An 11,549-nucleotide genomic window follows, 5' to 3' on the forward strand; every position below is an offset into this window, starting at 1 on the left:
TCATAATAATTAACATTAATCAATAATACTTTTGCTGTCACTGATTTAAAATTATGTTTTTTCTTAAAATATATAGTTTTAAACGTATATGTATATATCTACTAAATTTATATATTTAATTTTTGTAAATATAGTTTCATAAATATATATATAATAGTTATTATCATAATAATTATATAATATTTTAAACTTTAATTATTTTTTTTCATTTTTATTGATATATTTTATCATAATTAAAATTAATTTTCTTTTTTACATAAGAAAAAATCTCATAATGAAGAATTACCTGTTCAATATACGCGCCTCGAACGAGTTTAGCACCAAAGTAGAAGTTCTGACGTTCAGCCTGTTCTAGATCCGTTTTCACTTCATTAAAAGCCTCTTGCAAGTATGTCTGGTACGTATTGAACACCACGGCCTAGGAAGTAGACCATTTGGGTTTAGACCACTGAAAATTTACTAAGTGATAATATCACATCTACAGAGACAAAGCATTTACCTTACGTGTATTGTACTTGCGCATCATCTCCAACGTTAATCGCGATATCGCAGGTTGGAAATACGTTTGTTCGGCATCTATCATTATACGTACGTCTAATTTATCAGCCACCTGTAATAAAAGTTAGCAATTCTGTCTTTGCTAACAAACTAAATTTCTTCTTTATATATTTTCTATAATAAGAGATAAAAATATTGAGAGCCTTTTTTTCTTAAATATAAAGTATTCTATACTAACGAAAAATATTAAAAAATAGAAAAATATTAGTTTGAAAATTTAGACAAAATTTAATAATTTTATATTTTTCATATTACACTTCTATGTTATAATTGTAAATTTTATTATATTTTTTTTTACGATAACACTTTTTATTTTTTATAAATATAGCACTCAATACTTTTTACTCAAATATTTTAATTCTTTTTTAATATTAATAAAAAATTATATTATTGCATCAAAAAAAAAAAAGATTTAAATATATAAAAAATACAATTAACATAATATAATATTGAATATAACATATTTAACATAACATCACAACATAGAAAATTTAAAATCATTCAATTTTGTCTTAAAAAATATTTTATTCTATTTTTAATTGTTTTAAAAATAGCTAATTATTTGGCATTCCGTATTTCATTCTTTTTTTATATTTTATATTTTTATATATTCATACCGTGACGATATTATTGAGACGTCTTATCATATTTCGGAACATTTCCTCTTCTTTGGACGTAAGCTGTGACATAAGCCTAACCATCTTTCCTGTTTTAATGTCTGGTACTTGGAACGTTTCGCTGAGCTCGTAGTTTTCATCTAGAATACCACTCCATGGGAACAAGTGAATGACACTATAAAAGAAAATGAATTTCTTGATTTAAAGAAGAAAAAACATGTCATTAAAAAATATATATAAAAAAATATTAAAAAATAAAAATTTTAAATTAGGAAATGTATTCGTTTTATTGGAAAATAAAAAAAAGAATAAAAAAGAAAAAAGAAAAAATAGAAAATAAAAAAAAAATGATAATTTATATAAAAATTAATAATAACTATTAATAAGTAACTATTATATATCGATAGGAAATAAAGAAAGAAAATATTAATTTATTTGAATAATTTTCATTTTCTAAACAATAGCAATTTTCAATAGCAAACAATAGCAAATTACCCTTCTTTATCCGATTGAATTTTTTGTAGAAACTTTTGTACTGTTTCTTCATCTTTGATGTGTGCTTCCTCAAATTTTTTCATAAAATCATCTGGCTTAGCATGATGAGTTAAAACAGCGCCTTCACCACCAACTACATCCGACATATATTGTCGCGCTCGCATAATTACTTCTGATAGTTGAAGCTAAAAAATATACAATTATTTGAAACACTATTCATTTATTCATTTTTCATAAATATATGAATAATAAAATATAGATTTCAAAACTAATTTTCGTTATAAAAATACAAAAAATTATTCGATCAATATAACATAGTATTAGAAAGTTAAAGTTATTTTTTTTTTATATTTATCAATAAAAGATTTTATTTGTTAAGAAATTTTATTTACCAATAATTGTGGACGGCCAAGGGCAGTTAATTTAACAGCGGTAAAGCCAACTCCCATTGAAGCACCTATATAAAAATGAATTGATGAAATAATATCAAACAATATAATATATGATATTAAAATTGATAATAAGAAGATTATTTCAGGAAAAACGGATAAAAGGATTAAATAAGGAATTATAAAAGAAAGGACTTTTTCTTCTTACCAATTTTATCTTGCAATCAGTTGAAATTTAGAATTCAAAAATATTAGGTTCAGGATTTTCTGAATGATTCACTTGATTCTCTGTAATTAATTTATTTTTTATAAATAATCATAAAACTTTTTTAACTTAAAACTTTTTTAACTTAAGAAGTAAGCTTTGTTTTATATTTGTTTTATTGTTGGAAAAAAAAATTATTTTTTTATGATATTTCTTCAATGAAATTTATATTATAAATAAAATATTAAACAATTCTTAATTATTTTTTAAATAATTAATATATTTTATTAATTTACAATAAATGAAATGAATAATCTTTTTTCTTTTCTTTTCATTCAAAAAAACAAAATAATGAATTTATCATTTTATAAAAATAATATCAAGCAATTATTTCAGACTATAGAGTAACGCAATTCAAACGATGAAAAAATCTTTTGGGTAAACCACCGTTAAGTCACGTTATTGGTTGCATGATTGAATAAAAGATTCTCTAGAGATATTTATAGATAGTTTTCGAGGTCTTGACTTGTAACAAAATTTTAGAATTCCAAAAATTTATCTATTTATCATATTCAAATCAATTTTTTAAATTTTTGTTAACTTATATTTCTAATATAATTAAAACATATTAAATAATATATAATTAAAATTATTATAAATTTGTTAAAAATGTATGCATAAATATAAGAACAATTAAAAACAATTGATTAAGTATATTTAATAATGCAATTAAACTAATTATTATTTAGAAATTTTAAAAATCAATATAATATATACAATATAATAATTCGATTAGTTAATTATTTTTTTTAAATTATTGCAATTTAATCAATGGACAATGTTCAATATTTTGTATCGAATTCTTTAAGTTAAATTGCAATGATTTATGAATTACCAATAAATTCTTTCGCGATAAGCGTTAATCTTGAAAATTTATAACGTTTATTAATTTTATGCAATCGATCATAAAAAATTGAAAACAAGTACGAGAAAAATTGAAAAAAATATCGCTTTGGATGAATTAATCATTATTTATAATTAATTTCTTTTTCTTTTCATTGCATTCCATATCATTCTATGAATTTTAAAAGAATAAGTAAAACTTTACTGTATATATTTGATTAGATATATTGAATAAATTTTTCTATTTGAAAAAAGAAAAGCAAAATTTTAATAATTGACTCACCAGCTACAGATTCCAAACATCTGATAAATATGTCCATATTTCGTTCACAATTAGCTTCGTTAAGATAAAAGTACGTTCTTGCCGAGGATACTTTATACCGACGATCCGCGAATGGTTTTGCGACATGATATTTTTTTAATGGACCTTCCCTTTTTTCATCTCCAGCTTCTGATACAGAACCTCTGTAAATCACAATTATTTATATCATATCAATTAATTTTCATTTATGATTTTTTTATAAAGAGATAATAGAAATAAAAATATCAAAGTTTTATCAATTTTTTTTATTCTTCTAATATCAATTCTATTCTTAGAATAGTTGAATAATTAAACATTTCTTGAAATATTTTTATTTATTATAGAATATATAACAACACTCAAATTTTCTTTTGTTAAATCTTTGTTAAAATGTTAAGATATATATTTTAATATAATTAATATAATTATTAATATAATTAATAATAAATTACAACTAACAATGAAAATAAATTTTAGACTGAAAAAAAATAAATAACACGTGTATAATATCGTACGTGTATAATATCGTATAACATATATAATGAGAATATTTTTTTTAATTTTATTAATTTCTTTTTACATTGGACACATACTGCATTTCTCGTCGTTCCGCTTCCTCTTGCGAGATATCTTCTTCAACGGAATAATCAAGAATCGGTTTCACACCGAATTGCCGTAACCTATCTAGGACAGGAGTGATTTGCTGCTCGTCTTCGCCGGCGACAAAGTGGCCATAAAAAGTTGCTCTCATAAATTTTGTAAAAAGTGTCTCCCCAAGTATTTGCTTGGCAAATTTCATTAACTGGAACAAAACAAAATTTATGAGAAAATTTTTGATATAATTAACAGATTAAAAACGGATCAAAAACAACAATATCATTACAAATTATATTTTCAACAGAAAAATTTTATAAGTGATTTGTATGAAATTTTTTCTTTGAAATAGATATTGATACAGTTCTTTTTATTTTCAACTGATATAGTAGATTTGTATCATAAATTATTAGTGCAGATCAAAATAATTTTCGTCCTTTTTTTTATTATATTGAAATGTAAATAAATACTAGCAATATTTTTTTGAAAAGGAAGATTTTTGTAAAAAGAAATTTAAAATAAAAAAAAGAGAAAAAAAAGAAGATTCAAATTTAATTTAGAAAATGAATTGCTACAAAATAATAAATTTTATTGAAAAATATAATAGATTAAATTCGTATCTTAATTAAACTAGAAAATATTTTTTTCAAGATATTATTGTTTGTTCGAAAAAGAGAATCTTCATGACCTAGTTCACCACAAATTGCTATGCATATCGCTCTAATTTCTACTAAATTTATTATGTATTTTTGTACTTTTGTACAGATAAAATTGCAAAAACAAATTATCAAAAAATATTTATTCAAATATCAAATAATTTCAAAAATATAATATAATAAATATATAAAAATGATATAATTCATCAAATTATAAATTGTATAAAAAATCATTTATAATACTTATTTTGTATCTCTACATAAAATCACGTGAAATTGCAAAATACAAAAACGATCATAAATGTCGAATTGAAAATAGTGATACTAATCTGAAAAATCATAAAAGTGATATACTACACATTTTATTCTCTGAAAAATTTGCTTGCGAAATTGTTATATAAGGTTAGAAATTACATCATGAATAATATTTTACAATGATTATTATACTGTGGTTAATTTCGCAATAAAAATTCACGTTTCAGTATGTTCAATTATCATAAAAGTTATTGGTAAAAATTACGTGTCATGTCACTAGATTATATTTTTTCGAAACTACTTAATTTCTCAGTCAATTTTTCATAACAATATTTCTAAAAATGATGAATAAATAATAAAAGATGGCGAATATATATGTATATATATATATATAATAAAAATTCTAAAATAATAATGAGTTCAAAATAATTATATTTTTTGAAATTGCAAATTTTTTCATTTTTACTATGCTTTTTACTTTCTTCCTTTTAATTAAGAAATATTTTACGAGTAATTCGTATTTATATATAAATTGAAATTTTTCTGTATATTAAATTTTGACTTAAAAATTCAAAGTCCAAGTCTAAGTCTAATTACTGAAACTGTTTAGAATTCCAATTGAAAAAAAATGTAATTTACAAGTTCTTTGTAATATAATTTGCACAAGTTCTTACGTAAGTTTCGTATTTGCGTGAAACAGAAATAGGTAGTCAAGAACCAATTAAGATTTTGAATGATATTTTTTATATTAATAATATTTTCGATATTTTATTCAACACAAATGTTTATATATATATATATATAGAGAGAGAGAGAGAGAGAGAGAAATGAAATTTTGTAAAACATGCAATTTCGTATATTAAAACAGAAAATTAAAAATTTGAAAATTTGAATAAAATTTCTATGATATTTTGTGTAATAATTTTTTTTTTTGATAATAAATTTAGTAACAGTATTCTTTTGACGATTTTATTATTAAAATTATTAAATTTAATTAACTATTTATTATTTATGCAAATAAAATAAAAAATGACACATTCTTAGTAAAAATTCGATTTTAGTAAGCGAACACAATAATGATCTGATACTTGACACAGAAATTCCAAGACGTCATTCTATAGTGATGTAATGCTTGATCTTTAAATGATCTTCTTATTGAATGAAAGGTTTTAAAGGTTTAAAATTTAGAGCATGAATTTTCAAACTATAGATCACAACTCTAAAGAATTGTAAGAAGTAGTTTTAAAGGATAATTATTTACAATTTTGTATATAGAAAAATATATAATAAAAACTATTAACACTTATATAAATTTTATTAAAAAATTAATTTCTTATTTAAATTTTTGAATATAATAAACTATTTAATATCAATTATTCATGAACGCAAATATCAACGAGCATTTGTTAATAAATTGTCATATGATAGTTTAATAACAAATTAATAAGAAATTAATCTCATCAAATAAATGCCTAATGTATTACAGGTGTAATTACAAGTGCCAAACCGAGTAAAATATGCAGTATAAAAATAGCTCTAGATCTATGAATGATATAGTTGGTTGAGTAATCAAAAAATGTTATGAAACTCGTTTCATTCTATTAACTGGAATAATTAAGTATAATAATAATTAATTTGTTTGACCAATATGACTAAACATTTTTATTTGATACCATACCAAGAACAATATCTTCGTCATGAAAAAATGTTTTTGAACTAAATGTCAGTATCGATACAAAAAAGTGATAACAAGACAGTAAAAGTTACCTTGAAACATATACTACTGATAAAAAATTTGTAATTATTTTTTTCACATTTATAAGTGAACAAAAATAAATTTGAAATCATTAAAAGTAATTTTTTTTTAGTTTGACAAATTTCTTTACGAATTTTTTTTTACATAAGATTCTAACCTAACTTTTTTTAACTTCAATTTGATCAAATATAAAATTTTAAAATGATCATTTTGATTAAAATACAAATAATATTTTTTATTAAGATTATTAAAGATTGTGAAAAACTCCATGGTATTTACTAAAATTTTATTCAACACACAACAATATTACCAATACACATTCATCAAAATGCGGACATTGCTCTCGAACCTGTACAGTCGATTTCGTCAATTCGTTTCCGCTAAACACTTTGCATAAACACATGATGGTGAAGGTATTCCATATCAAGTTTTAAATTAAAATTCCTGATGTTGTGTTGATAATTTGTTTATAACAGAAATGACAATTATTCTAAATATTATTAATTATTATTACAAAATTATACTGAAATAAATATTAACAATTTTATCAAATACTTTTAGATATTAAAGGAAAATTTATTGTATTATTTAATTTCATTATTAATGAATATTATTAATTAATACTGCAGATATTAATAATTATTTCATTTACATTAACGAAAAAATTCTTAAATTCTTCATAAAAAGAAAGAATTCTTTGCAGTGACAAAATTCTAACCTAACTTTTCTTTTCTTAAAATTCTGAATCATGTTAATGATTTCAAACTTTTGATTTGGAAAGATTCGAAACAGACGATTTTTAACTTTTGAATAGCAGTGTAACGGTGATATCCAATGCGAACAGGACATAAGCTATTGATTAGGAAGCATATAGCAGGTCTATGTGAGAACATCTACTTTCTTTACCAGGATCAATACGGGTCTTGGCAAAAACGTTTATCCTTAGACATTAATTGGTAATCGATAACCATTATCATTTTTACGTAATTAAAAAATACGTGACATCGTTTTAAAACTTGATTTTGAATTTAAATATTAAAAGTATTTGTATAAAATCTATTATTCATAGAATCTTTTTATAGAAATCATGCTAATAATTTATTAGATCAGTGATTGCTATTTCTCAATTGATGATTCTATCTTTATTTCACTTCATCTAATGTAAAATTAAATTATTTATAACTTAATAACTATAAGTATTAAGTTATATACCGATACATTTTTATGTATTATATTATGTATCATTCATTCATTCGTTTCAATATTCTTCTAAAAATATCTCATATATATATTAACACTCTGTACATATGTTATAGATAATAGAACTGTTAGTTAATCAGAGATTTATATACATTTAAAAATAACTACCGTTAACCCATTAATGTAACAGCAAATGTACTAAAAGATTGATGGAATATCGAAAATACGTAATAGAGTTTTTCAAAGAGCGATATAAAAGTGATACAAAATAGAAGAAACAATAAGCTCATAATTCGAGAAAAAGTAATTAAATAACAAGAAATTAAAAGAGAAGTAATAGAATAATTAATGGATACTGATAAAATTCATACGAGTTAGCCGTATAACAAGAAACGTAATTAGTGCCTAGAAATAAAACCAGACGATGGTTGTGTGTTGCAAACGAAAAGGGTTGAATGTAATTACGATCGTGTTTCCACATCGATCTGATTCCGCTAGGTTTCACGGGATAATTCATCGTTGAAATCGTAGAAATCAACTGTCAAAAGAAGAATTTCCCAACTGATGAATACTTTATTCAATGTTATTTCACAGCCAGTAATCACGATTGTTTCAAATTTTTATTATGGCAACTATTAATTTCTTTGAACGTGTAATGAAAAGAAAACACTTGACTATCTAATGACAAGTATACAATCCACACTTATGTAATGAAGATAGAATAGAATGGGATAAGTAGTCCATAGTAGAATCATTATTCCATAAATAATATAATATTAGTGAAAAATAATTCGGATAAAAGTTTATTGAAAGAAATAAATAGTTTTTTTATAAACGGATGTTTTTTACAACATTTTGCAATATATCATGAAATTGAGAATAAATTAATAATAATAAATAAACAATAATAAAAAAAACGCAACACAATGATTTCTGAAGAAATTATAAAAAAACAAAATTGTTAAAACAAAAAAATTTCAATTTCAAACAGTCAAGAATTATATATAATTAAAAAAAAAAAAAGAAAAATAAGAATTTTTATATTTTAATATTTTTTAAAAAAATTTCTATTATTGAGGCAAATATAAACATATATAAACATATTATTAGCAATATTTATATTAAAAATAAACTGCATAATATACTCACTAATGTTTTGTTTATGTAACACTGATAAGAAAGTTTTATGAAGATTATTAGAGTTTACCAATGTTATATAGACATACTGATAAGTCTTGCTATAAAGCCATTGAAAATATTAGAAAAGAAAAAATATTTCAAGTGGTATACTTCATAAATTCGATGATTGAAGAATATTAAATATCAGTCAAGAATTATGAATTTTGTATATTAATATATTTTTTTAGAAAAAATTATAATCAATTATGTGATTATGATTCGAACAATGACGATTAAAAAATATCATGACAATACTTCTATTATATCAACGCAAATATAAGCGATACGGACAATATACAGAATGTTCCATAACAAATAAGAATTATTTTAAATATCTATTTCAATTATCTTAAAATAATGAAAAAAATAATGAAAAAAATAACAAAAAATAAGATACATTACCGATTTTATAATAAAAAATTTAATTTAATTATAGAATGCATAATAGAAATATGAATCGATGAACTCATCGAATTCATTGGACTATTATATTCATGCATTAGATTATTATATTCATGATTTAGATTTAGAATTAAATTCTTTGTCAAGATACTTTAATTGTTTATGAAATTAATGAAAAATTTCCCGCGTTTTTTTTGTATTCTATCGTTATTAATAAAAATAAACAATAACAAAAGCAACATAACAATTTACCATCATAACAACCAACCTGTTATAGTATCTATTGTAAAAAAAGTGATAATTTGTTATTTTCATCATGTTGAGACATTATTGGTGAAAATTTATAACAAATATTTTTATTATTGTGATAAAATTGTATACCATTTAGAGTTTGACATATTTTAGATGAATGAGTAACGTTGTTCATGACAACAAAGAAATGTACAGGGTATTTTTCCCATTTAATTGGATATTCTGTAAAAAAAGAAAAGGAAAGCATGCGATGAATGAATACCTGAATATTTGTCCTTTATCTTTCAGAAACAAAAGCTTCTGTTTTTTTCTAAAAATTTTAAAAAAAAAGAAAAACTTGTCCTTCAAACTTTCACCATGACCGGAAAAAGTTTCCTTGAATACCAGAGTCTTCACATAAGAAAGAAGATACATACTATTATCCTATAGATTTATTGCAACAATAATTTATAGCTCAAAAATTATTTTTGAGAAAATACAATTTTGAATAGTTTGAATTGTTATTTTTCAACCTTTTTTGAATTATAGTCTTCTTTTGTTATATTATATTGTTATATTCAAAAGCAATCTTTCCTAAATAAGGAAACCTTTTCTTTTTAAGGTAAAAAAAATTAACCTCTCCTAGAAAAAATTGTTTGGAAGATTCTGTTACTAAATTTCTTCGAAATGAATTCTTATTTTTATTAAAGGAAGTTTTAGAAAGTCTTTTTGAAATTTAAAACAATAAAAAAAATCAAACTGGAAATAAAAGCTGATGTTTAAAACATATTAGGAGTAAGTATAAGAAAGAAATTAGCAAAATCTCAAATAATTAAAGATATTCAATCTTCTTATATTTAAATAAAAGAATCATAAACAAATAGAAATTAATTTGATATTTTGCCATATTTCATTTATGAATTATATTACTTTACTTCAATACTTTTAATAAGATCGTAAAAGTTTCATTAAATACACAGATTCCGCATCTTCTCTTTGTTAGTAATATTTGTTGCGGTAATAAGACTTCTAGCAAAGCATTTCAATGAAATCAAACTTGATTCATTTGGACGCAACGAAAACTTGCGCTTATCGATGAGAACTGTACCTGCGAATCTAATTACCACTCCATATCATAAAGGGAAATTGTAACTTAAACTCTTGAATAGACGGCTTGAATTACCATAAATTGTTAGTATTATTCCAGGAATGCAGATTAAGAAATTTGAAACGATATAGTGCGTATTATGTGTAAATATGTTCCTCTCCTTTTTATCAGATAATCAAGAAAGTTCTATCATTTCTTAATAGAAAAATACGTAATAAGAAAATAAAAGACTATTTACATATTATAACTTGTACAGCAGCTGCAAATGATTATAATTTAAAATTGCAATATATGATGAATTTATAATTATTGCCTATCGTGCTCAATTATAATGAATTCAAAAGATATTTCCAAAAATTTATCAAAATATAAATGAAATTTTCTTAAAACAAAAATAGTCATTTTAATGAATAAAAATTTTTTCTTGCACTTTTTTTTTTTCATTGCAAAAATGTTTACTAATCACTTGATTAATTTTATCAATATATTTCAGAATAAATGAATAAATAAATTTTTTTGTTTCTGAATATATTCGAATAGACTCGCAATCAAAAACTATAACGAATGGGATATTGAACAGACGAACAGTACGCGCGAAAATGCTCCCGACTTGGCAATCAAAAGATTTAATGAACGAGAGGATCGAATAGGAGATTTCCGATGTAGAAGATTACTGTACGAGCATTTCAATATATATATA

The 11,549-nt window shown here is 22.4% G+C and overlaps 1 protein-coding gene across 1 annotated transcript in view; it reads right to left on the bottom strand.

Annotated features, from left to right (window-relative positions):
- Positions 1 to 11,549, bottom strand: part of LOC102675310 (proline dehydrogenase 1, mitochondrial) — a 24,196-nt gene that overhangs the window by 2,315 nt on the left and 10,332 nt on the right. The window contains exons 2-8 of the mRNA XM_006613257.2: positions 4,062 to 4,270; positions 3,451 to 3,632; positions 2,063 to 2,127; positions 1,671 to 1,855; positions 1,176 to 1,350; positions 500 to 610; positions 287 to 418 (exon numbers count right to left, since the gene is read on the bottom strand). Coding sequence (XP_006613320.1) covers positions 287 to 418; positions 500 to 610; positions 1,176 to 1,350; positions 1,671 to 1,855; positions 2,063 to 2,127; positions 3,451 to 3,632; positions 4,062 to 4,270 — 1,059 coding nt within the window. The remainder of the gene's footprint in view (positions 1 to 286; positions 419 to 499; positions 611 to 1,175; positions 1,351 to 1,670; positions 1,856 to 2,062; positions 2,128 to 3,450; positions 3,633 to 4,061; positions 4,271 to 11,549) is intronic.

This window comes from Apis dorsata, unplaced genomic scaffold (genome assembly GCF_000469605.1).
Source record: "Apis dorsata unplaced genomic scaffold, Apis dorsata 1.3 scaffold_137, whole genome shotgun sequence".
Taxonomy (NCBI): Eukaryota; Metazoa; Arthropoda; class Insecta; order Hymenoptera; family Apidae; genus Apis; species Apis dorsata.